The sequence below is a fragment of the Ceratotherium simum genome, chromosome 3 (genome assembly GCF_057802395.1).
Source record: "Ceratotherium simum simum isolate JZ-2026a chromosome 3, ASM5780239v1, whole genome shotgun sequence".
Taxonomy (NCBI): domain Eukaryota; kingdom Metazoa; phylum Chordata; class Mammalia; order Perissodactyla; family Rhinocerotidae; genus Ceratotherium; species Ceratotherium simum.
This window is the reverse complement of record NC_141902.1, coordinates 27,490,622-27,518,147: the sequence shown is the minus strand read 5'-3', so window position 1 is coordinate 27,518,147 and position 27,526 is coordinate 27,490,622. Positions and strand designations below refer to the sequence as shown.

At 45.3% G+C, this 27,526-nt stretch overlaps 1 protein-coding gene across 3 annotated transcripts; it reads right to left on the bottom strand.

Moving 5' to 3' along the window:
* Window positions 1-2,181: 2,181 nt before the first annotated feature.
* Window positions 2,182-15,936, bottom strand: SALL2 (spalt like transcription factor 2). Of its 3 annotated transcripts, none has more exons than XM_087424089.1 (3): window positions 15,710-15,936; window positions 3,976-6,794; window positions 2,182-3,514 (listed from the first exon to the last, which is right to left on the bottom strand). In XM_087424089.1, the coding sequence occupies exons 1-3, from the start codon at window positions 15,780-15,782 to the stop codon at window positions 3,107-3,109; spliced, it is 3,300 nt and encodes a 1,099-aa protein (XP_087280215.1). In that variant the 5' UTR covers window positions 15,783-15,936; the 3' UTR covers window positions 2,182-3,106. The 3 variants fall into 3 exon arrangements, with proteins under 3 accessions (XP_087280215.1, XP_014635997.1, XP_014635995.1); XM_014780511.2 differs by lacking the exon at window positions 15,710-15,936 and adding an exon at window positions 7,171-7,433 and having other exon boundaries at window positions 2,182-3,343; XM_014780509.2 differs by lacking the exon at window positions 2,182-3,514 and having other exon boundaries at window positions 3,517-6,356; window positions 6,477-6,794.
* Between the last annotated feature and the right edge of the window lie 11,590 nt (window positions 15,937-27,526).

Below are 27,526 nucleotides of genomic sequence, written 5' to 3'. Positions count from 1 at the left end.
TGTAAACCTCCTCCCCCTTCTCCATCTTTGCATTATAAGCTAGTTATTTCCCTTTCTGGGAACCCACAGGCCATTGTTTGTGTCTATCTTAGTATTACTACCACCATTAAAAATATATTTACATTTTTCCTCTTCCTAGACTGAGTTCCCTAGGGCAGAAGTGTGTCTTATTTATTTACTTTTGTACCTACCCAACACTTGGTCTCTGAAACAAAATAAATCTTCAGAAATTAACTGAATGAATGCACAAAGAAGCTGTCTCATGCTTCTTATAATAGTGATGCTTTTTATCTATCCAGTTTGAACTGGATCCACTGTATTTCATGTAAAGTGTTTTGCAAGCTGCATTTATTTACATACTTATTCCAGCAAGTTAGAGTTAATTCACCTCCAAAAAAATGACCAAATGAAAAATGATTGAGAGTGAGAAATGGTGGGGCTGAGGGTGGGGACTGGAGGGGGCTGCAAGAAGGAAGAAACTAAAGGCTCTAAGAAGAGAAAGAATAAATTAAAGGTGAAGAGAGAAAAAGAAAAAGAAAAAAAGCTATCAGATAAGAGAGGTCAATGAAAGAAGAAAAAGCAGGACAGGAGAGGAAAAAGAAGAATGAAAAGGGGACCGAAGGGAAAATAGAGTAGAAGGAGGGCGGGGAGTCAGGCTCAGTGCTGACCTGCCCAAGGAAGTATCCATCATTAGAAGCCTCACTGACAGCTGTTACCATAATGGGACCTGGCATGTAAAGAGAAGGCAAGTCTAGTTTAATTAGTTAAATGGCATTATCTATGTCCAATGGGGGTAGGGGAGGTAAAGGGAATAGAAGGATTGGTGGCCCACCTCCTTCCATAGGCTGAAAGGAAAAACAGATTTACAAAGCTTTGCCAGGAATTAAAGAGACAGGAGCTGTTTCTTCCCCAGTTGACTTCACGATTCCCATGTGTTCCTCTTCACCAGTACCTTTCAAAGGCCACCTGTACCGCTCCAGTAGGGGCAACTAGAATCAAACCCTGGGTTCTTTACCTTGAATTGAGCCAAGAATAGGTTTACTCATTTCCTCCCTTCTGTCTTCCAGCCAGCCTCACATAAAGAGTCTTTAATGACCTAGCAGGAAGCAAGTACCATCCCTGATCACTGGTGGTAGTGCTAAGACTGGGATTCTGCCCATCTATGTGTTTTTTTTTTAAATGATCTTTTTAAAATTTTACTTATTTTTTTGCTGAGGAAGATTCACCCTGAGCTAACATCTGTGCCAATCTTCCTCTATTTTGTATGCGGGTCCCTGCCACAGCATGGTTGACAAGTGGTGTAGGTCCGCACCTGGGATCAGAACCCTTGAACCCAGGCTGCCAAAGCGGAGCATGCTGAACTTAACCACTATGCCATGGGGCCAGCCCCCCTATCTACATTCTTAATCCAACTCTGCCACTAATAGGCAGAGTGACTTTGGGCAAATCATTTTACCAGTCCCATCCCTTAAGCACTAAGATTCAGTGGTATTATAATCTTACAAATGCAAAAAAAAAAAAAAAAAAAAAAATTCTGAAGAATGTTCTCTTTAGGAAAGCAAGGTCTTAGAGTCAAATTTGAACCTTACTATGTTGTGGAGAGACAAAGTAAAAAAAAAAAATATATATATATATATATGTATATATATATGCTTCATTTTATGCTCCCACCCCCAATGTACTTCCTTTGCTAAGAATCTTCCTTTATATTATCTTGTTGATAGAAATTATTAGGGTTGAATTACTTTTTTCTTTCTGTTTGTAACATCTGATCTCAAGGATCATAAAGATTAATTCATCTTGGTTCTCCAGGTAAACTGATGTCAGCTAGGCTGACTTGGGGTTCAGGAAAGACTGATAAAGCAGCAGCTTCCAACCTCTGAACAGAACAAAACACAAAAACCTGATGGTGGAAGGTTCTAGGCAAAGAGAAAACCTAGACAATGACTGTACACATTGGGCAAATCCCCTACCTTTTGAGAACACAAACACTATTTCTCCAGGGAAATTACATTCACTGGAGGTTGTTTTAGGACAAGGCTGAATAAATTAAATATTTCAACACCATATGTTCAGTTTTGGCAGGAGATGTAGGTTGGAAGGGAATCGCAATGTTAGGGAATGCCCATATCACACCCCAGCTGGCTCTTTAGTCAGGAAATAAGGAGAAACACACAAATATTTGGTTAAAACACTTTTAATGAAAAGGGAAAGATACTAACAGCTCCCTTGTCTGCTCTTCACATTTTACTATGTTAGGAAGCCCTGGAGCCTACACCTTTGGAGGAGCCATCACTAAAGTCTGTCAATTACAGAACCCTCACTCTCTCCTCCTTAGAACTCCTGTTCCAAATGATCCTATGTTAAGAGTAAATACTACATCTCGTTACAAGACGAAGAGGCAGGGAGGACAGCACTTGGAGCTCATCTCCCAAAGTCTGGGACCCTAAGAACCAGACAGTGGCAAAGACATAAGCTCTGGTCCATAGACAGGCAAAATGGGGAGGAAATTGGCCTTGAGAGAAATACAAGGAAAATACAAGGGGCCAGGGAATAAAGGAGGGAATTATCTAAAACTAGAAGCATACTAGTGCTAGGAAATCACCCATGATCCACAGTGCATTGCTGCACATTAAGTCACTATTAGTCCAAAGAACATTCATGAGATCCATCCACTCAAGAATTTGAGGTCCCTTCCATCATGTCCCTTTCTTAATCACACAGGTTCCCAGCAAGCCCTATGCTTTAGCAACACTCCACAATTCTCCATCACTACTCCTTCAACTACCATCACCAACAATGCCTGTTAAAGATATGAACTTCACATTTCCCAAAATACCCCATGGGAGACCTCTCGGCAAGAAATCTGCTTGTTTCTTAACTTTGAGAGGCCATGATGAAGGAATATGAGAAGCTGGAGATGTCTTGGCATATCGACCAGCCAACACCTTTGCCTTAATGTGGCTATCAAGGAGTTTACTGGGAAGAGTGTCCTATGCCCTTCATTTCTCCCTACCCACTAGGGCTGAGCCACCAGATATAGATCCTGTTGCATCTTCATTGCTGGCACCTTCTGGAGCAGGGGGAAGAAGGAATGTACAGTTTGCTACTTCTCTTCTATGACGGGCTTCTCAGGCACTGCCTTGGATGTAGGAGGCTGAAATAGGAAGAGGGGGGCTCTCTTCTCCTCGGCCTCTCTGGATCCTGTTGCTGGAGGCACCTTTTCGGCCACAGTTCCTGGGCCAAACACCACTGATGGTGCCAGGCCCGTAGTGGTAGTGGAGGTGGAGCTGGAACTCTGGGGCTTGGTGGGCAGGTTACATGACAGGAAAGCTATGTACTGCTTCCAGAAGAACAGGGGACCCACTCTCACCAGCTGGGTGGCAACATCCTGGGACAAGAAGTCCTGCAGGTTGACCTGGTCACCAGAGAGGAGTGGCACTGGGCCCTCCAGGGACAGCTGCCAGCCCCTTCTGGCTGGGCTGCAATTCCAAATGTAGGTGCTCAGGTGCACCTGCCAAAGGGAAAGGGAGAGGAAGGGACGAGAGGGGAGAAGGGTCACCCCAAGGAAGCTGGAGAGGGTTTCCCTTGGGAATGTGAAAGCTGTAAAGAATCTAATTTCCTCAGGTACAATGAATGAAGAGGGAAGAAAAATTCCTCAGGGGGCCATCCCCCTGTGAGCACAACAATTTCCAAGCTCAGGGACTAGAGAAAAGCCACTAGGGACATATCATGTAAGAACTCAGAGAAAAAGACAAATAGGGCTCATAAATCTTGGAGGTCCTTCTACAGAGCTCTCAGTTTCTGCTCCCTGGGTCAAGGGGCAGCAGGTACAGAAAAACAGGCTCATGGGATTGTGGGGTCATCTTTTCGAGGAAAGGGGGAGAGCCCTGGGGAAGTGAAGGAGGGTGAACAGCCTGGGACCAAGGAAAGAGCAGCAATATTCTGAGTGCCATGGGAGGCAAAGGGCTGTACCTGGTGGTGAGCCAGCAGCATATGCTTCTTGAGGGTAGCCCGCTCGAGAAAGCCCTGCCTGCAGAAAACACAAGTGAAGAGCGGCCCCTCCTTGGGGTGGGTCTTCTGGTGCTCCTCCAGAGCTGCCTGAGTGGGAAAGGTCTGGCCACACACCTCACAGGCCTTTCTGCTACTGCTCTCTCCTGGCTCCTTTCTCATGGCTTCCTGCATGCTCAGCTCCTCCACCAAGGGGGTGCTGCTGCCTTCCCCTTCTAGGGTGAGTGCTGATGGTGGGCTTGAGCTCCTCTCTGGTTTGCCCCCCTCTTCCATGCCTCCTGCAACATCACTGCCTCCCTGCTCCATTGGCTGTGCTGGATCCAGGCTGTCAGGTGGTGGTGGTGGTGGCGGCAGAGAAGGCTGTTGAATGGCTTTCTCATTACTGTCCATCTCCTTCCCAGCTGTGGCTGCTGCCACCACTGTCCCCACTTCCTCCTCTGCCCCAGACGCCTCTTCTGAATCACCTCGCACTGATATTGCCTTCTCACCTCCACTCTCTGAGCCTCTCCCTGCCAGAGAATCTTCATCAGTGACATCTTCCTCTTCTTCCTCGTCCTCCTCCTCCTCTTCAGACAACTCCTCTTCTGGAGATGGCTGCTGAGACGGCTGCTGGGGGAAGCTCCCTGCCCCGGAGACTGTAGATTGCTCAGAGCCATTCTGGGCAGCTCCCCCACCTTCAGGAAGTGTGGTACCACCATTAGGGATCTGGCCCCCCAGGTGCATCCGAACATGCTGCTGCAGAGTAACAGCATTGGTGAACTTCTTCTGGCAGATGGGGCAGGAGTTCTGGGCCCGGGCAGCTGGACTGGCCTTGTGGCCCACAAAATGTGCACGCAGATTGCCCCGGGTGGAGAAAGCTCTGCCACACACTTTGCATTTGAAGGGCCGCTCACCTCCATGTTGGCCGTAATGCAGGCGTAGTGCTCGAGGACAGCTCAGCACCCGAAGGCAGATGACACACTGGTTAGGTCCAGATGAGGCTGAGGATGAAGCTGCAGGGGCAGAGGTAGTGGGGGCTCCTGCGGCAGTAGAGGCCACTGCCACGGCTCCTTGTCGGTCAATCTTTTCTACCAGTTGCTGCAGCTTTGATGTTTCAGAGGGGGAGGCCCCCAAGGGCTCTAGCACATACGGGAAGGGGAAGCTACCGGTGGACTTAAAATGGTTGGTAAGCAGTGCCCAGCTAGGTAGCGAAGTCACCAGCTTACTTAGCTGCATGCGGGTTGCTGTGCCACCTTCTGCCACCCCCGCGATGGCCGAGCCCTCACTCCCTGGAGGAGTATTTTCATCCGCTTTACTCTTTGGCTCTACCGCTTTCATGAGCACAAACTTATTGAAAGCAGGGAGCGCAGGAGCTGCGGCTGTGCCTGCACTGGTGGAGAGCAGCGTCAGGCTCTCTGTGGCACTGAGTGCTGTGCTGGAGGCCACCAGAGGCTTGCGTTCCACACCTCCACCTGTCATGGCTGCCTCCTCCTCGGCCTTCTCTGGTGGCACAGACATACCATAGGGCAGGCCGCTGCTGGTGATGACATAGTCTAGGTGTTCTGGCACCGGGTGAGGGTTCATCTGCACGTGCGGGTACTTCTCACGATGCCGGTGGAAATGCACTTTGAGGTTGCCGCGGGTGGTAAAGCGGTTACCACAGACGTTACACTTATAGGGCCTCTCACCTGTGTGGGAACGCAGGTGGATCTGCAGGGCACTGTCACTGCCAAATACTTTGGCACAGAAGCGGCATTTGTGCCGTCCACCGGGCTTCTCCAAGGGCCCCATCACTTCCCCATAGCCCAGCTCACCACTTCCATTCTTTGGCTTCAGGAGCCCTGGGGACGCAGCAGCCTCGAGGCCTCGGGCTGCCCCAAGACACTGTGCTGCCAGTAGTCCTGTGGTGCCTGGGAATGCCAGATGAGGTGAGGCAATCAGCTGATCTGTGCTGCCTGGCAGGGCTGAGGAGGGGGCAGGGGTGGGTTTGTGGCTTCGGCCAACCCCTCCAGCAGAGAAAGGGTGCTGTGACCCCAGTGGATGGTAAAGGTGGAAGAAAGCCTGCTTGGGCGTTTCTGCCCCTGAGGAGGAGGAGGAGGAAGAGGAGGAGGGTGCCAGTGTCTTGCCAGTTTGGACAGGCTTGATGGGGCTGAAGAGGGGAAGCAGGGGCTTGGTGGAGGAGGCAGTCCCTGTCCCAGGTAACTCAGAGGGACTGGCAGGGGTGCCCACAGTCTGGCCTAAGGAGCCAAGCAGCAGCACCTGCCGGCAGATTTGCTCAGTCATCTGCATCTGATGGATCTGCCGCTGTTGCAGCACCCGGAGCTCTTCCAAGATCAGAGGGATGTTCAAGTGGCCACTGCCTACACCTGGGGGCGGAGGAGGAGGTGGAGGAGGAGGGGGTGCAGGGGTGGATTCTGGAGGTAATGGGGTTGCTCCCAGCTTGGGACTGGCCAAGATCAGGCCCCCGCCTCCCCCAGCTGCTGTACCTGTGGCAGCGACCAGGAAGTGCCCCGCAGACTCCTCTCCTCTCCGCTCTGGGCCCCAAGTGGGATCAGTGGGCACGGTGGACCCAGAATCCGGGGGGTTGCTGTGCTCTGCCTCCATGACCTGGGGACTACTGTGGCCCTCGGGCCGGGGTTCAGAAGAGGTCGAAGAGTTGTTGGGGTTCTCCTGGCCCCCAATTATCACCATCACAGGGGCGTCAGTAGAACATGCATTCTGGTGGGTGAGGAATTCAGTTGGGTCAGTAAATTGTGCGCAGCACTTGGCACAGACTTGGGGGTGATCCTCCTCGCTAGCATCACCTGGGGAGAAGACAAGGAGAGAACGTGGGTGGTGTGGTTGGGATGGCTATACGGAGGCTGTAATTAACAACGAGCCCTGTAACCGCTAGTTGGGGGTGGGGAGATGAGCTCACCATCAGGCCATGCAGAAGGCTAGAGCTCAGTCCTGACCCGCCTGGACACGAGACACCCCAGCATGGGGAGGGGCGGGCACCCGCAAGCTACTGCCCTCCCCTGTCCCCACCCCCCCAATCCCGTGCCACTGGGGGCCCAAGGAATGGGTGTGAGGACGGGGGGGCCTATGCAGAGAATCGTACATTTTACTCCGTCCACCGAAAGTGTTCCCTCCGCAAGTCCCCTCCGCCCCCACCCCTGCCCCAGCCGGGCCCTACCGCACCTCCAAGCTCCGCCGGCTCCCCGCAGGGCCCCCCGAGACGAGAGCTCCTCCCGGCTTCGTGCGCCATGGTTTTGGGGGAGGTGGACGGCTGGGTGGAGGGGGAGACAATGGGTATCGGGATTGGGGAAGGCGGCCCCTGCACCCAGCGGCCCAGGCTGCAGAGATGGAGATCGGCGACGGCGGGGGCAGGGAGCAGCCGAGGAGGGGGAGGGGAGCGAGGCGGCGCGGAGGAGGGGAGGAGCTGGAGCGAGAAAGCTGGGAGAGGGGAGATGGGGGAGGAGCTGCTGGGGAGGGGAGTCTGTGGGGAGGAGCTGCTGGGGAGGGAGGCGGGAGCTGGAGGAAGAGGGAGCGGGGAGCGGGAGGTGGGTGTGTGGGGGCGGGAGCCCTGAGCCTAGGAGCGTTTCCGGAGGCTCAGTGACAGGTGCTGTGAGGCATAGTGGGGGTCCACCTTTTCTTGCCCTCTGCCAGCTCCCCCCATCCCAGATGTCTTTGCCTGGGCCTGCCCCCCACCCCTACTCCACCCCCGCAAGCTCAAGGGGGGCACAGTGGGAAACATAGCCTTGCTCAATAGAGCAAAGCGATAGGCTTCTCTTATTTTTCTTGAGATAAAGGATCCGCTGAGCCTGGAAAACGTGGACTCCAGAGAGGGTGGTCCGATCGCCTCAGAGGTCTGAGGGCCAGAGCGGGAGGGGGAGCCCAGAACATCCATCCCTCATCAACACACACACACACACGCGCGCGCCAAAATACCCCAAGTTTGGTGCTGTCTCCCTGACCTCCATTCCCACCCTACCCCCACCCCCTCCACAAAAGAAGTTTCTCAGGGTGGGAGGCTGCAAGGTAGAATTTCTAAGGAAGTCATTTCGGGACTCCTCTCTGCGGAACACTAAACCCCTTTACTCCCCGCCCCTCCTCCCCCAGAATAATAGCTGAATGCAAGTTACTCCACAGATCACCAGGCCCACACCTAATTTATAGAGTTCATGCTTATTTAAGGAGCCATCTCCTATTTAGTACTCTCTTCTCTACCCTTCTTCTTCCTCCATTGTCCTTCTCTTGCAACACACCCACACTGTCACTACTAAGGACAGTTGGGTTTGGGGAGATGCTAGCCTGCCTAGCTCTAACCTGGGGGCGGGGCAGCTCCTCCTGAAACAATGGAAAAAATGCCAAAGGAGCCACCCGGCAGCTTCTCAGACTAAAGCCCCTTTCAGCCCCAACCTGCTTTGAATGCCTAGAAATGACTTAACACCTGCTCACTGCCACAGAGGCCACCTCCTATTTAAAGAGAGGATAAGTAGGGGTAAGATACCTCCTGGACCAGGTACTCTGCATTCCCTTTCTACCTCAAAATCCATCTTAATGGGTTTCTCACTTTGATAGGAAGTGACCACAGGTCTTTAGTTTTGTGGTTTGCTTGGGCATCAGTAAACTCATGTTGTTCTAATCCCACTTCTGTTCTGGCCTGGCTGGTAAACTGAGGCATGGTGTCAGTCACTCTATGCTGTGCCCCCATTTCCCTTTTTGTAAAGTGGCAATATCATAGCTGTGCTATCTTCCTCAGAGAAATATTGTGGGTACAAAAACTTGAAAAACTCGCCACAAAATATTAATATGTATATATGGGACTTTAAATTTTGGGAGGAATCCTGAACACTATGGATTAGAGAATTTACATTGTCAGTGGCCAGTCAAAATAACCTGAAATACACAAATACAAAAATTAGATCTATTTTTCATGTTGCTAATTAATCTTAATTTCTGAGGTAAGATGTTGGCTAATATCATTGGTATATGTCAAGGGTGGGGCATCTTTTTGGGGGGAAGCTGAAACAACCTAGTATTAGCAACATCCACTTCACTTTTCAATATAAATTTTGCTGTCTTTTTCAATTGAAAACATTTTACTGAATTATGTTTTGAAACTTCAGATAATCATAAGGATCTTAACATTGTGAATCACAGCTCTGAAACCGGTAAACTACGTGCTTCCAAGCCTGACCTTTACAATAAGGGAGAGGAGGGTCTGTTTCAATTATGGCAAGTCACAGGTTAGTACAATGTTGTTTATTTTTACAGATAAGGAAATCGAAGCTTGGTGAGGTTAAGTGACTTTTCCAAGTTCACACAGTAATTCAGTGAAGCAAGCATTCAGAATTTGAGTCCTGTCCAGGGCTTTCTCAAGCACATCAACATTGTATGGCTTCCCTAATGCTAGAGAAAGGGCCCTGTGTGGCTCCTACCTGCCATTTGCTCTCTGGCCTCAGTAAGGGAGAGGGAATCAGATGGAAGCTTTCTACCTAGCATTTGTTAATTAGCATTGAACATTTGATATCAAGTTGCTGTTTTGTCAAGTCTTCCGACAAGAAAAGAAATCCTTTTCTTTTCATCTTCTCCTGGGAAACACTGTCCCCTTTCTTGCTCTTTAATGAAACTAGCTTTCTGATGCGTAATTTGATCTGCACTCTTCTTTAAGGTAAATTTAGTCCCTGGTGAAAGGTGATGGATCAACAGCCACCTGTAAGAGGAACCCTCTATTTCTCAGCACTTTGCACTCCCTGCCTATCCTGAAAAGGGGGGCAGGATTCTTAGGCAGACACAAATGAAGTCATAAACACAGGAATAAACTAAGCTGGTAATGGTGTCCCTAGATAGCAGATAAGGTGAAGTAAGCTATCCTGGGTCACATGCAAAGTCTGGGATGGACATAGGACTAAGAACTGGATGTGCTTGTTTAAATTTATATTAAGAGCTGAAAGGACAAGGAAAAGGGAAACCAGGAGGCTCGCTAAACCTGGTGGCCCATCAAACTGCTGCTTTAGGCTTGGGAGAGAATGGCTGGGGAGAACAAAGAGAAAAATAGGTGGGTAGTGCGCAGTAGGTGGAATAGTTCAACAGTGGTTCTCAAACTTTGCTGCCCATTAGAATTACTGGGAGAGCTTTTAAAAATTCTGATGGCCAGGCCACACCCCAGAGCAATTAATTCAGAATCCCTGAGGGTGGGATCCAGGCATCAGTATGTTTGTAAAGCTCCTTGGGTGATTCCAATGTACAGCCAAGGATGAGAATCAAAGTACCCATCAGAGGACTGCCCTTCGCATCAAACCTTCAGCCCTGCTCTTCAAAAATCTTACCTGCGCTGAACCTGGCCAAAATTAGGAGGTAGGCAAAATGAGCTGCTCAATGCTAAATCTTCCTGTTAGGCTCCCTCTCTACTCTGCCCACAGCCACACTTTAGCTCTCTTGTATCCTGCTTCCACGAATAGCATTTGATAGGATTTATACCTGACTGTGAATTTAAGTGACTGTATTACCTGTCCCAGGTATGTGCATCTTGAGCCATATTTCTAATTGTTAGATGAAAGGCTTTGTTCTACACAGAGTCCAAGCATCGCCCAGCCATTAAAGAAACAAAGCACACTATGTAAGCACCTGCCTAAACTCACTGTTAACATTGGACCAACACTAATTGGTAGTGTCCATAATTGTGAATTAATTCTGTAACTGCTGCGATAGACTACTTCTAAGGGAGACTGTCCCATCTTTTCTTCCTCACTCATCTCTCCTAAATACATACACATACTCCTTTGCCACTCACACCCAGTAATGCACCCATGACCTGTGCAACACAGTAGACAAACAAGCACAATGATTTGAACATCTGTTAAGCCATCCAGACTTTGCACGTGACCCAGGATAGCTGAGTGAGCAAAATATGTTTATTTCCAGAACAGGAATATCTTAGGTCAAACACACATAAAAGTTTTTTATGTACATTTTTCTGACATCAGAGGACTCAGCACTTAACATAAAATTCATACCATTTTGGAGTTGGAAGGGACTTGAGAGATCTGTTCCTCTCGTTGGGCAACAGTGATTGAGAGTGCCAGCTCTCAATCAAACAGACCTGAGTTAAAGGCCCAGTTCTAGCACTTTCTAATCTTTGTGACCTTGAGAAAGTTTCTTAATCTCTCTAAGGCTTGGATTTCTCTTCTTTAAAATGGAAGTATAGGGGCTGGCCCCGTGACATAGCAGTTAAGTGTGTGCCCTCTGCTGCTGGCAGCCCAGGTTTGGATCCTGGGCGCGCACCGATGTACCACTTGTCAGGCAGTGCTGTGGTGGCGTCCCATACAAAGTGGAGGAAGATGGGCACGGATGTTAGCTCAGGGCCAGTCTTCCTTGGCAAAAAGAGGAGGATTGGCATGGATGTTAGCTCAGGGCTGATCTTCCTCACACACACAAAAAAAATGGAGGTATAGCCATAAAAAGGAATGAAGTACTGATATGTGCTGCAACATAGATGAGCCTTGAAAACATCATGCTAAGTGAAATAAGGCAGACACAAAAGGACAAACATTATATGATTCCATTATATGAGGTACCTAGCATCGGTAAATTCATAGAGACAGAAAGTAGAATGCTGGTTGCCAGGGACTGGGGGGAAAGGGGAATGAGGAATTATAGTTTAATGGGTATAGAGTTTGAGTTTTGTAAGATGAAAGAGTTCTGGAGATGGATGGTGGTGATGGTTGCACAATATTGTGAATATACTTAATGTCACTGAATTTTACTTAAAAATAATTAAAATGGTAAATTTTGTTATGTATATTTTACCACAATAGAAAATTTTTTTTAAATGGAGGTAATAAGGAGCTGGCCCCATGGCCTAGTGGTTAAGGTCGGCGCACTCTGCTTCAGCAGTCTGGGTTCAGTTCCTGGGTGTGAACCTACACCACTTGTTGGCAGCCACGCTGTGGCAGCAACCCACATACAAAATAGAGGAAGATTGGCATGGATGTTAGCTCAGGGCGAATCTTCCTCAGCGAGAAAAAAAAAATGGAGGTAATAATAGAGGAGTTGGGAAGAATAAAAAAGTGGAAATACATAAAGGGCCTAGCATAGTACCTGACAAAGAGTAAATAAATACTCCACAAATATCAGCGATAAGTGTTATTATTTAAAGACCAAAAGCTGAATCCCTGGGAGAAGAAGGGACTTGCTCAAGGTCACACAGTTTCAAGGTCTAAGCTGGATTGCAGACAAGGTTTTCTGTTTCCTGCCCCAGTGCTCTATTGCACCATGCCTGAGTTACTTTCTGTCTACTCGGGAAGGTTTTCTTTTTGACCCAGGGGTATCTAGGGCTGAAACGCTCAGGGCTTAATAGCCTGAGAGATGATGCTCTCTACTTCCAGATATAAAGAGAACAGAGCCCTTAAAACTCTATTTTTACCTTCTTTCCCCTTTTGCTGCTCTTGATGTCTGCCAACTTCCATTTCTCCCTCTAGATCTGTTGGGCTGTTGTCCTGGTTTCTCCTTCTCACTAAATATCTGGGTTTCTGATTGTTTCCTTTATTTCCCAGATGTACTAGTTTACATTTTCCCTATTCACATCCCTTATGGTCTCTAATCCAGATTTCTAGACTCTGTAGGGGAGAGGGAAATTTTTTTTTTCTCTCCAGAGTTTTTAAGTAAATAGACTATTTCCTTCTCATCACTTATGTGCAATAACTATTCTGTTAGGTTTTGCTGTTCTGGTCAGGGAAGCTGAGCAAAAACAGGGCTGGAAAACAGGTTTTTCAGACTGTTTCTTGGTGACATCTTAGGTCACTGCAGAGATGAGGCATTTAAAATGTGCAACAGAGGCTTAGCATTTGCTTGTCACATAGGGTAAACATTGCTTAAAAGAAGGCAAAGACTCCTGAAAACCTTAGTGGCACCGTAGCCTACTAAATAAATGTCTGCTGATGCTTATGATGATGCCCATAGTTTCAGAGGAACACCAAATGACACACACATAAGAGCCCCCAAGTAAGAGCCCTCCCTACCTAATTTGGAGGCATGCAGAACAAGAAAATATTTCCGGAGTAGAAGGAAAAGTCAGGAGCCTGAAGATCACAGAGGCGAATAGAAACCCTATCTATGGAAAAGGAGGGAATGAGAAATCTATATATCTTGTAAGAGCAGGAAGGAATCTTAGATTTGATCCAATATAGCTACTTCATCTTACAGATGAGACCCAATGACACTTCAAATCATGCAAGTAGCCCAGGATCTTTCACTCTCAGGAGAATTCTGATCAGAAAACCCTTAGGCTTTCTTAAGGCAAACCTTAAGAGGTTACTACTGCTTTCTTGCTCCTTACCTTTATGTTTCTGACTTTTGTGGCTCAAAGGCAAAATTTCAACTGGAATTTGTTGCTGCCATTGGGTTCAAGCCTGCACTGTTTCTATGGGGATGGCTTTGCAGCAGCATCCCCGTGCCCCTGAGTGTTCATAGCCCCAAGTGGGAGCTATAGCTCAAGGGGCTTGAGAATCCACTCAGGGCAGTTGTGCAAGATTTCTTTTGACTCCCTCACAGATTTTTGCTCAGGAGTGGTATGGGGAATGGATGAGAAGACTTGAGAGATGTGGGGAGAGGAGAGGCGGGGAGAGGATGCTTCTTGGGTGGGGGGATTCAGCATTGTTCCACAATCCAACCAGCAGGGGAGCAAGGCTGTGAGGCAACTCTGAGTCTCTAGGGGAAGTCTCCTGTCGAGCAGAAGGAGGAAACATCCGGCCTGCAGCAGCATTAAGGAGGGCTAATGTGTCCCAGGAGGGAAGGATGCTACCATCATGAACCTCTAAATATGGGCACGGTGGGATCCCAGCAAAGCAGTGACTTGAGGAGGATGTGTTCTACCCAGAACACAATATGTCTGTTAAGGGTGTTCCGTAGCACATGGAGCCCTGATTTGAGCTCAAGTCATATTTTTTACAATAGGTGAAAAGGTAAGGTTAATCCATGATTATTTTTCATCTCTGCAAATACATTATCCTAGAGCTTTTCAAGGCACACATCCCGTAAAGAAATGCTGAAGTTTGCTGAGAGGTTTCTGAGCTTTGGTCATATTTCAGCACTTACAGGAAGTGACACTGTACTCACATATAATAATAACAATATTCATATGTATTAAGTACTGGTTTATGCTAGGGACTGTACCACATGTATTAAGCACTTATTTATGCTAGTTATTTTTCCAAGTGCTTTACATGTATTATCTCATTTCGATTCTCACAGTAACCTAATGAGGTAGCTAGTATATTCATCCCTATTTTACAGATGAGGAAACTGAGGCAGAAAGAGGCAAAGTAGACCAACCAAGGTTACACAGCTAACCCAAGTGGTGGAGACAGGATTTGAATCCTGAAAGTCAGGCTTCAGAACCGTTGTGCTTAATCCTACACTACACTGTTGGGTGAATCAACTGTTTGCTAAACAAATAGTTTATCCCTGAGCCAGGACTTCCAGACTTTCACAGTGTGAACATATGTAGTCATAACAGTATGTCCCAAACTCGCTTGATCCTAAGAATTACCTGGACACTTGCAAAGTTAGAAGATTCCCAGACTCTAGCCCAGATCTACCCACAGTCAAGAAAGTTTGGAACCCCCTAATTTAGTGGAGTGAGCACCGTGAGCCCTGAGCATCAGAAAACCTAGGTGTTTGTCCTGACTGTGCCTCTAACTGTTTCTGAGACTTTGGGCAACGCCACTTCTCAATACCCTAGTAGCGCCATTGTCTGCCTGGAGACTCACTTACTGGAATGTTATAAGAATACATGAAATTTTTCCCCCTCATAAAGAAAATCTGTTACTTAAAAAACAGATAATAGGGCCGGCCCCGTTGCTTAGCGGTTAAGTGCGCGCGCTCTGCTGCTGGCGGCCCAGGGTTCAGATCCCGGGCCTGCACCGACGCACCGCTTCTCCGGCCATGCTGAGGCCGCGTCCCATGTACAGCAACTAGAAGGATGTGCAGCTATGACATACAACTATCTACCGGGGCTTTGGGGGAAAAATAAATAAAAAAAAATTTAAAAAACAGATGATAATATTCTCATAAAATGATATGCATAATTAACACGTATGTTAACTTCTACATTTTTTAGCTTGATCTCCCTTGAAGCACAAACCTAAGCCCTTCAAGGACACCTCTCCTCCAGCCTCTCCCCCAGGTGACGTGGATACACACCCCAAACTAGGCTGCATCTGACCGACATTAGCTCTCTCCCTCTGGGAGCTCTGATCTGCTCTCAGCTCAGCCCAACAATGAGAAACTTTTTTCTCATCTCCCTCAGGGGAACCTTCACGTTTATCCAATTCATTCCCTTGCAACCCAACTCTCAAGAAAGAAAAGGGGGAAAAATCCCACCCCTAAGAGACGGTCTTCAGGTCTGAGGAGGTTACTTAGCAACGGCACAAAGACCAGTGAGCAGAGGGGGACCTGGGGAGAAAACTCCTGGGTGGGGAGACAGAGCCAGTTTGAAAACTCCATTTCATCCAGAGAAAAACAACACGGAAAACACAAACAGAATCAATCCTGAGAAAAGCCAAGAGGGGCTTCTCCCCAGCACAGGTCATCTCCTTACTCCTTGCATCTCAACTCCTTCAAGCCCCTGGTGACCAAGTCCTCCCCCTGGTTTCGCCCATGGCCCGGGTGCCCTCCCCTTGCCCTGGCCTGACCCACACAGGCTTGGACTCCCCCACCCTCCCCAGGCACCCACCGTTCTCAGACGCGCTGGGACCTTCGCAGTCCGAGATTAACTGTTGGGGTTTCCGCTGCTTTCGCCGAGACATTCCCGGGTAGAGAGAGGTGGGATAGGGAAGGGCAATGCTCACTTAGTTTTAACCAGGGTGACCTGGTCTGGTCTCCCCCTTGGGTCTGAAGCCAACTGATGCCTCTCTCCCAGTGCAAATCACTGTGGAGCAGAGATGTTCTCCCTTCCCAGGGACAGACAGACAGACGCGCGCGCGCGCGCGCGATCTCTCTCTCGCTCTCTGATTCTCTGTCCCTGACTCTCTCTCTCTCTTTCTCTCTCAATCTCTGCAAGTCTTTAAAGGGGAGACGCCCCCTTTTTTTTCTTCAGCTTCTTCCCTACGCTTCTGCAGCTCCCATTGTAAAAGCAAAAATCCTAATCTTTCCGCACACTCTTTTCTTTTGTACTGCAGAGGAAAGGATTTAACCCTCTCCTCCCTGCCAGGGCCCCGGGCCTCTCCGTGTGCTGTCTGATCAGAAAATGTCCTTAGCTTGTTTCCCTAACTCTTCATCCAAGATCTTCCCAGTGCTTTTTGGTTTTTTCATGATTCTATGCCACCTTGTTTCACACTGCTTCTGGGGTATAAGCTGAAAAAATAACTTTCTGGTATATCTTGATTATGAGGCCAAGAAGTCAGCTGGTTGAAAATGGGGATATGAAAGGCTGGCCAAAAGGTTGAGTAAAGATGAACCATCATTATAATAACTTGATATATACAGAGCTCTTTATAATTGATAGACTTTTTTCATGTACATGACATATTTTGAGTACTACAATTCGAGATTAGCACGGCAGGTTTTACTACATCTGTTTATAGATGATCCTCTTGATAGATGAACCAAAAAGCTCAGTGAGGTTAGGTAACCTATCCAAGGATGCACAGCTGTGATGTAACAGAGACAGGCCTGGGAGCCAGGTACATCTGACAGCAGTCTAGCATTTTTTTTCCTCTATATTGTTAAAGGTGCAATATGCCACCAGACTCCTAGCGTGAAAAAGAGTGATTGATCTTAAGAAATCTCATTTAAAATAGCAATGAGAGGGGCTGGCCCGGTGGCGCAAGCGGTTAAGTGCGCGTGCTCCGCTGGGGCGGCCCGGGGTTCGCGGTTGGGACCCCGGGCGCGCACCAATGCACTGCTTGGCAAGCCATGCTGTGGCAGCGTCCCATATAAAGTGGAGGAGGATGGGCATGGATATTATCCCAGGGCCAGTCTTCCTCAGCAAAAAAAGAGGAGGACTGGCAGATGTTCGCACAGGGCTGATCTCTTCACAAAAAATAAAATAAATAAAATAAAATTGCAGGGCCAGCCCCGTGGCTTAGTGGTTAAGTGTGCGCGCTCTGCTGTTTGCGGTCCGGGTTCGGATCCTGGGCGCACACCCACGCACCGCTTCTTCGGCCATGCTGAGGCTGCATCCCACATACAGCAACTAGAAGGATGTGCAGCTATGACATACAACTATCTACTGGGGCTTTGGGGAGAAAATAAATAAATAAATCTTAAAAAAAAAATAGCAATGAGGTCAGTGGCTTTTCTGTCTCTCCCATTCCTGTCCTGCTCCCAGGGTTGAAGGGACACCCCCTCTGAGAAGATGATATAGATGAGGTCCATGGTACTCCAGGGTGGAAGCTACAAGGAAGCACTTGCAACTCAATATAAAGGAACTTTCTAATAGTGTGATGGACTCTCCAGTGAATTTGTGGGGTCTCTGTAATGTGTTCTCATAGAGGCTGAAAACAATTGTCAAGGATTCTGTGGAAAGAATTTCCTTGTGGATATGAAGTTTGACTTTTAATAATTCCTCCATCTCTAAAATACGTAATCTGGCAACCAAGCAGGTCTCTCCTGCTCACCTGCACACTTAAGGGTGATTCATTTATTGTTCTTTAACTTCTGGCCATGCTGTTCCTACCAGAATTTGAGTAATACTGTGCTACTAGGCATAGAATATCCAGATAAGCCCTATCTTCCAGCTATAATGACTAGGTCCTCTTCTTTTAACCCTATTTACGTTTTACTCTTCTTGCTGAGATGATAGAGCATCTGAAACACCATCCATTAGGAAAGGGGGGACTGTTTTCCCCTTTAGAGTTTAGTGATGTAAATCTCTGATGGCTACATCTTCAGAGAAAAGCAAAGCTAAGCTCACTCACAGTGTTGGGTGTAAACTTGAAGTTCCCTTCATTTCTGCCCTTACACCAGTCCAGGCCAGTGTAGCAATACTAAGAAAGGGAGAGAGAGACAACAGATGGTAGGAGGGTTGCTGGTGGTAAATGAGGCAGGTATATCTGAAGAGATTTGGGAAGCACTCTGATCTTTGATTTGGAGTTCACCGAATCTCCATTATTTTCCCAGTCCTTTGGGGTCAGGACCCTGGGTGGCTCCCTCAGGGTCCACCCTTGGCACTCTTGCTGACTTCGTCTAATTCATCCTGTTAACTTCCCTGTGTAGGAAAATGGGAACACTGAGACCAGGATATCTTCTAATTTCTCAGTGGAATAGACTGGGTCCTGTCACTCTCTCATCCCACTGTTTCCATCATTTACTTCTTTTTGAGGAAAAGAAGCGAGAGAAGGAACATAGCTGTCCGCTTTTCTCAGGAGTCTCTGAGATTTGGGGGTCCAATATTCGTCTCTTTCCTGAGTCTTATCTGTCTTGTCTTTTCCTATTTTTTTCCACCCTCCTTCTTGCTGGCCTTATTGTGAAAGGAAAGACTCTTTCCCCTCCTTTCCTTTCTTCTGCCCTCCCCCATTTGCCATTTTTTTCCTTTTACCTCTCCTCTGTGGCCTCTTGACCTCCCCACAGAGTTACAAAAGTAAAATCCTTGAAGAGATGCTGCTGTGGGAATGTTAATGAGCCTTCCCCACAAAGGGGCAAAGACTTTACTTCACTGAGTTGGAAAAAAGCCCCTTTGAAAAGGGGTTTCTGTGTGTGGTGAAGTGGAGAGGGGAGGGGAAGGAGAGAAAGGGAGGGAGAGGGAGAAAAGAAGGGAAGGGAAAGAAAGAGTGAGAGAATGAAAGACGGAGAGAGAGAACTGAGAGAGAGAGAGGGAAACTTAGTAGCAGAAGGGAATATTAAAACAACACTTTTCTTTCTTTAATTGGTGATTTAATTTTTGGAAAATGTTCCATGGTCTGTTGACCTTGTAAACTAAGTGCTTACATTCCCAGGAAGCTGAAGAAGCGCTCAATGGCACTGAAGATAATAGAAGATAGGAAAAAGGAACTTATCCTGGCACCTACCCTTAGTTCCTTCCCATGTGTGGGAGCCTGAGATGCTCTAGGGGGAATGTTCTGGATGGGGGTGGGCGTTAGTGGTGAAGAGGCGCTCTGTCTTCTGGCTTTGTGGTTCCTTCTTGGATTTTCTAATTTTATCAACATTTTCTATTTTGTCTTCCCTATTGGCTATTGGCCTAATAATTTTTTTCTCTCTTCAGGAGTAGCTTAAAGTACTGTTGGGTGTTTATATCATGGAGCTAATTTTCAAGCCCCACCACTTGAGCATAATCTCTGTATCCTACATTTGTGAGCACGGGTTGCCTCTGAATTAGTTAAAATGGATGTTAAGGCATTTTTAGTGTCAAAATTAAGACCTGAGAAAGCAAAGATGTTGTTGCTTTTTTTTAAATTGAGGTTTAATTGACTTTTGTTGCTTTTTAAAGAAAGACAGTCATTATGTTTGACTCTCAGAGATTTTCCAGCACGTTGTTTTGTGATGTCAGCACAACACTCCAGTTGAAGAAGCCCAGAACTGTGAGGAACAAAAAGAAGGTGATTGGAATGAGATCCTTGGAAGAGAAAGATGAGGAGCCAGTCAGGAATGCTAATTCCCAGAGCTCTATACACTCCTCTGGACTCACTGTAATCACATGGAGAATTTATCGAGGATTCACATTCCTGGCCTCCACCCCAGATCTACTTAATCAGAATCTCTGGGTCTGAGGCCTAAGATTTTTAAATAAGCTCTTAAATTATTCTTTTGCAGAGTCAAATTTGAGACAATTGCGCTTGATGGTGGTTTCTAAACCATGGGCTCTAGGTTCCTAGGGGACTGCAGTGTTGTTGCAAGGGAATCCATGTACACATGGAGGGAGCCCAGCCTGTGGCCCAAACAAATAACATGCCTCTCAAATGTACATACTACTGTTGGCCAAATGTTTGTTGATGTTGTTGAGATTAATATACTTTTAAGTCATTTAAAAGTTTCTAAACTCATAGTGGCTTTTGCCCTAAAAATACAACTATAGTCATGTGGAGGTCCAGGAAATTTTTTGGCATTTCATTCAAGACATCTTCTCTTAGGACAATACTCTACCCTTAACATTCCTTTTTCTAGTTTGTAGAAGAGCAGGCATTGTGGAGGCATTTCCTCTACCTTCTGAAGAGTTAGAATCCTATAAGGAATTTTATTTTTTATTTTTTTTTGCTGAGGAAGATTCACCCTGAGCTAACATCTGTGCCAATCTTCCTCTATTTTGTATGTGGGCCACCACCACAGCATGGCTGACGAGTGGTGTAGGTCTGTGCCTGGCATCTGAACCCGTGAACCTGGGCCACTGAAGTGGTGCCTGCTGAACTTAACCACGACACCGTGGAGCTGGCCCCAGGAATTTGATTTTAATTGCAAGAGAACTAAACTAGAAATCTAGAAACACATGTAACCTTTCTATTGATAACAATAATCACAGCTTGGGTGCGATCTGTGTGCCACACCCTTTGAATACATGATTTCATTTAATCCTTAAAATAACTTTGCCAAGGAAGCATTATATAATCCCCATCTTAGACATGCAGAAAAAACTCCATTTTACAAATGAAGAAACTGAGGCTTAGAGAGGCAAAGTAGCTTTCTTGCTCAAAGTCTTGTAGCTGATAAATGGCAGGTTGAAATTTGCCCAACCAATGCCTGATTGGACAGCCTGTTATTTTCACCACAGTGTGAGACTTTATTGCCATCCCGCTGATTTCTGCCTCTGTTATAGGCCTAACCTTCTGGCTGCAGATCTGGGGGATGACTTAAACTTTCAATTTCCAAAGAAAATTTGAAGACCTACAAGTAAATATCTACAACAAATTATGGTTCTTCTAATTACATCTACTACCGCATGTTCTTTGTCTTGCTAGCATTAAGAAAGTAGGGCAATGTAGAGTAAGGAAAAGTGCCCTTTGCAAAACTTGACTAAATAAGAAAGCATTGGCAAGCAATCTCAAGTCTTATTAGATGATTTGATTTCCGTCTGGCCTCTTTCAGGTGACAGTTGCCATGGTGTTTTAGGGGCAGAGGGAGGGAGTGAAGATCAAGGAGGGTCATTCAGATTGAGTCTTGTCTGGTGTTTCTTTTCAGAGTGCATTCAGCAAAGGATAGCAGGAATTTAAACGTTCATAAGAGGAAGAATAGAACTTATTCTTTTTGCTTTCCTTTATTTCTCCATGTTACTCATGTTAAATAAAGGTGAAATGGAGTTTGTGAGGAGGACAAGGTAATGGAACAGGAAAGGGAGGTTGTAGGGGGAGAGCCATGAGCCTAGCAGGCAGTGGGGGAAGGCTAGGGTGTGGGTGGGGAGGAGTGTGTGTTTGTGTGTGTGTGTGTGTGTGTGTGTGTGTGTGTCTTTTCAAGGGAGAAATTATAGGAACAATTTGCTAAGGTTCTGGGAATCCTGAGGTTGGTCATTTGAAAGAAAACCAACAAATCAACAAAGGATGGGAATCAGGTACAAACAGTGAGGGTGAGGAGTGAGTATGATAAGAAAGGCAAAAAAAAAAAAAGAGAGATAAACTAAGCCATGAGAAAGGAAAACAAATCAGAGTGATGAAAAAGAAGGAGTTAAGTCACAGAAGCAAGTCTTTGGAGGAATGGAACATATGGATTGAGTATGTCAGAAAATAAGAATAGTTGGCAACCTATCATAGAAACATGGTCAGACCCTTCAGGAGGAACTTTAAGAAGAGGAACAACAAGTCGACTCCCAAGGACTTTGGAGCTGGAAGGGGCCATAGGGATCATCTCCAAATCTCTCACTTTTCAGATAAGGTAACTAAGACCAAGAGAGGTTAAGTGACTTTTCAAAAGGTTCTCCAGAACCAGATCTTATCTTAGGGAATTGCCCTTTCCACTACTGTATGGGGCTGGAGAAGAAACGAGGCAAGGATGAGTGGGAAGCCAAGCATAAGTAAAAATTAAAAGATAGATCTTAAGTTAATTTCTCCATCCTCTCTAGAATTTATGAACTTTCTCTTTTCTTGTGGGGATGATTGTATTTAGGAGCTAATTCCATTCTGATAACTTCATATCTTAAACTATTTCGGTCAGATGATAATCCCTTCCCAACGTTGGAGACTATTCCCGGGAAGGGGATTCTTCAGTGACTAATTTAATTACTGAGGATATTCTTGATGATGCCTAATTGATTCCTAATTATATTTTAAATGCAAATCTTTTAAATCTGCCTTTGGTAGAGTTTATTTATTCACATTCATCCCTTCAAAAAATATTTTTTGAGCACCTACTATGTACTAAGTACCTAGTATACAACAGAAAATAAAACAAATGCAGGTTTACCCCGCTATCCGAAAGTAGAGCATTCCTATGGAAACTTTCTTGAGCTGTAATGGCCTAAAGCGAAGAACCAATTACTGTTAATTTACATGGGAAACATTTTTGAGTGTTCCCAGATCCAAAAAATAACCTACCAAATCACACCAAATAACATGTAAAACCTAAAATAACACTAACGTATAGTAAAAGCAGGAATGATATAAATACACAGGTTATATAAAGTAGAAATAATTTATGTACAGTATAGTTTCTCTTACCAGAGTCAAGAAGATAGCAAGTACACTGGAAAGGTGAGAGATGGTAGTGGCGATGATGGCGAAATCATGGTGGTGATGAGGGCTGAGCTGGTGGATGTTGGGTGGTGGGAGGTACAGGAGACTGGGGTGTAGGAGAGAGAGGAAGCAGGGTCGCCTATTAACATCTCATTGTGGTCTGAATCCATCAGGGCAGGCAGGTCACTAACATCTACACCTTCTTATGTCTGCCTGCCTCCATGTGAAAGTTGAGGTTCCTCATCTGCTGTGGTTGATGTGGAAGGCTTGAAACAGCATGGTATGCTTGACTGCTTAGCCTCTATAAAGTCTCACTGCAAAACAAATGCTGAACGCTATTTTCAAATCCTCTTCAGATTTCTTTTGGTTGGTGAAAACAGGTACTAATGTAGTTCTTTTGTAAAAGTGAAGTGGCGTAAAGTGAACATTTGAATACTAGAGGAAACCTGTACTGTCCAGTTTATTATTATGTAGCTATTTTGTAATGGTTTGGACTTTAAACTTTTGGTGATATCTCTTTGTTATTGTTTTTCATTATTTCCATTTCCAAATTATGCCACTGCTTTATTTTATTTTTTTAAATTTTTTATTTATTTATTTTTCCCCCAAAGCCCCAGTAGATAGTTATACGTGATAGCTGCACATCCTTCTAGTTGCTGTATGTGGGATGCGGCCTCAGCATGGCCCGAGAAGCTGTGCGTCGGTGCGCGCCCGGGATCCGAACCCGGGCCGCCAGCATCGGAGCGCACGCACTTAACCGCTAAGCCACGGGGCCGGCCCATGCCACTGCTTTATTCCTCGTCCATAATTGGGGTAATCCCAGGATTATTAGGGACTTCTGATGTGGCTCCTCATTTATCCAGGAACTGCTCTTATGGTTTCACAATGAGCCAGGACATGTGGTTCCCATGGACTTAATTAGAGCAAGTTTACTACAGAAGATAGTTCAAAGTAAGGAGAGCTGGCGGGGCAAATCAAAGCCAGAATCTTTGAGGAGAACTAGGAGGAGCTGAAGATCCCCACACGCAACCTGTGAGTCCAAAGGGGCTGGAATAGGCTAGCAAGTGAGTTAAGGGAGAGAGGAGTTAAGAACAGGAAAGACTGCTGTGAATATTGACTTTATTGGACTTGTAGGTTGAGGTGAATGGCAACTGGCTTAAATGTGGAAGTTAAAGATACGTAGTGAGGGGCATGGTGTATATTGTATATACAATTCTGTGCCTCCCTGCAAGTGAGCATTTCTACGAGGCTGGATGGCAATATAATACTTATGTTATTTAATGATCATAGACCACTTGATTCATTATTCTTTGTTATCTTAAAGTGCATTGTACATTTCTTGACTCCATGATCCACTTAATCCCATGGAATCTAATATGAGGTTCAGGAATTTACTATGTATGGTGTGATGCTATCTCTCTCCTCTCTCTATATAGATAGACAGACACACGCAGATATATACATATATATAAAATCATATATATACATACATATATACATACACACACATACAGACATATATCTGTGTATATACATGTCTAATATATACACGAACTAATTGATTGTCCATATATATATATATGGAGAGAGAGAGTGAGAAAGAAGATATGTATAAATATATATGTTAAAATATATATATTTAAAAAAATGTATGTACAAAGATGAGGAGAGGGGATCAATGGATTTAGAGCAGAAACTGAGGATGATGGAGGAGAAACTTCATGACCAAATTCTACTCTACAAGGTTTAGATCTTTCTTTGCCCTATCTGGGTCAATGACCTCTGTTTCCATCTTTTTTTTTTTTTTTAAAGATTTTATTTATTTTATTTTTCCCCCCAAAGCCCCAGTGGATAGTTGTGTGTCGTAGCTGCACATCCTTCTAGTTGCTGTATGTGGGACTCGGCCTCAGGATGAACGGAGAAGTGGTGCCTCGATGCGCACCCGGGATCCGAACCCGGGCCACCAGCATCGCAGTGTGCGCACTTAACCACCAAGCCACAAGGCCGGCCCTGTTTCCATCTTTTGATCAAGGGTTAAATGTTATCAGAGTGTGTGTGTTTCAAAAAAATTGGATGGAAGTCTGAAAGAAAAGGGAGGGTAAGGAGGAGGACTTGGGAGAAACAGGCCTGTTACTCTAAGGGAGTTGTTTTTTCCATCACCTACCCCCATCTTTATACCGCAAACCTCCCCATCCTTCCACACACACCATTTCTAAGCTGTCTATCTTTATTCAGTCAGCTGGAAATCCAAATTAGCTTTTTTCTTGAAATTAAAGAAGGAACACTCCCCTCTGATCCCCAACATACCTAAAAATAGCCTTAGAAAATAAACTCAATAAAATCACATTATATAATTTAAAATCTTAGAAAACAAAAAGTGTCATAACTATTGAAGAGTACTATGAAATCCCTTCTAAACTTAAGACCTGTTTGAAATAAGATCATTACAAATATGTATAATATAATTTTCAAAATAAAAAGTGCATTTATATGAAATTACAGTTTGGCCATTCTTTGATACCCACTGGGTATCTACTCTATGCTAGCTGGGCATGACGTATATGAACGTAACTTATGTCCTTTCTACCCTGCAGGAGCTTGTATTGAAAGCAGACAGAGGTCATATTTCACACATTTCTATTTTTAGTGGAGAAATCATTGACTTGGGTTCTAGTCAGACTCTTCCACTTCCCAGTTAAATCACCTTGGAAACGTCTTTACCTCTCCAGACCTCAGTTTCCTCATCTGCAATGATGAGGTTAGACCAGATGATTTTCTCACCCAGCTTTAACCTCTGTGCTTTATGTGTGAATATCTACATTAAATCAAGAAAACATGTCTATTGCAACAATTTCTACATAAGGTCCTGCAATAATAAATCCATGGGAGTTAGTTTCTAAAGTCATCACTAAGACAAAAGTCACCTGGAGTCAAAGTTGAAAATCTCTGAGGGAGGAATGCACTAGAGACCCCTTTTGCTCTGGTGTTAGAGCAGATGATCATTTCTTTGGCCGAGTATCAAATGCTGTAGGTGGCCTGCATTTAGGGGGTCGATAGAATAAAAAATATACATGCCTCGAAAAGAATCACACTCCTGCTTGTATTAGAGAGGACAAGAGAACTGAGAGACTCATTTTGTGCTCACTGAATGGAATACCAGAGTGGGACTGACTGCATTCTTTAAATTATTGTTTCTCCCTTTCTTTTGCAGACCTTACTGTAATTATAATTGAATTTGCATGTTGAAATTTAATTTGAATTAAATTAAAATATTAAAATGCACTAACAACCCTCAGGCCTGCTGATCTTCATGACCTCTAGAAGTAAAACCAAAGCAGCTTACAGGTTCATTATTCTGTATTTCCAGATGGCAGAATCACCTCAGGATTTAAGCCCAGGCCAGAGAAATCCTTTCTTTCTTTTCAGACATAAGGACCAAGCTAGATCTTCCAATTAGTTACACTCTCAACAAACATTTATCAAATGCATTTCATATTTCACTCACCAGACCTGCATTTAGGGGGCAAGTAGAATTAAAAAAAACATACACTTCTCAACGGAGAATCACACTCATGCTCACATTAAGAGAGGGGCAAGAGAACTGAGATGCTGGAGTTACGAAGGTAAATGAGACATGGACCCTGCCTCTCCTTGAGAAGAGGGGCAATGTTAAAAAATATATATGATAAAATGTGAGAAAATTTCATAGAGATATGCATAAAGTTCCATGGGAAGAAGAAGGGAGACTTGACTTGGACTGATAGTCCACCGACAATAAATTATCCATCCATCCGTCCATCCATCCATCCATCCATCCATCCATCTATCCCTTCCTCCCTCCCTCCCTCCATCCTTCTATTAAACATATGTCCACAGTTATTTACTATATATAAAGTGCTGGGCTAGATGTCATAAATGAACGAGAATAAAAATAGATCCTTCTTGAAGGAGTGTGATTTGGTATAAGAGATAAAACAGGTAAGCAGGTAATGTTAATAGCCGCTCTTTATGGCCATTTCTTTGTAACAAGGCTACATGAGGCTCTTTACTTACATTCTCTCTTACAGTAATCTTGTAAGGTAGACATTATTATCCCCATTTTACCAGTTAGGAAATTGAGGTTTAGAGAGGTCAGTAACTTGCCGAAGGTCATGAAGCCAGCTGTGAATTATGAAACTGAGGCTCTAACACATTTATCTTACAACAAAGTCTGTGCTTCAAAGACTGTGGATTCTGGGTGTGACTTTTTGGGCTTAAATTTCCTTCATCACTTATCAACTGCATGATTTGGGGCATTTTACCTAACTTCTCTGAGCCTCAGTCTCCTTATATAAAAATGAGGTTAATAGCATCTACTTCATAGGATTGTGGAGATTTAACAAAACTCAGTTAAAGCATCTGGCCCAGGACCTGGTCGATCTCTCAAGCTCACTACATTTGATGGCTAATATTATTATGCTGTCTTGCGTAGGGGCAAGTGGTGAGTGCAAATGTGTACACATGCAGAGGAAGGAAATTTCACTTCCAATTGGAGGGCGGGAGGGTGAGTAGATTAAAGGTGAATTATGAAATATTCACTTAAATTGGAGTTTTCAAAAAAAAGTAAGACTTGAACATTTAGAGTAGAATGCTCTGTGAGGGAGGCAGCAAGGAGCTTGTTACCTGTGGGAGGTCACAAGCAATGAAAATGCAAGCAAATCAATTAGATAATTGCAAAGAGTAGTAATTAAACAGCACTTAAATTAAACAGGAGAGAAAGTGAAGAGGAAGGGTGGGGCTGGTGGGTAAGAGATTAAGAGGGAAGACTTGATTCTATCTCAAGGTAGAACGCTGTTCATATGTAGATCGACTGCTACCTGTGAATGGATGGATACTGAATATTGGCCCAAACTATTGGAAATGCAAATACTCTTAGAAACAGGGGCTATTAGTGATGCAAATATGAAAAACCCCTGATT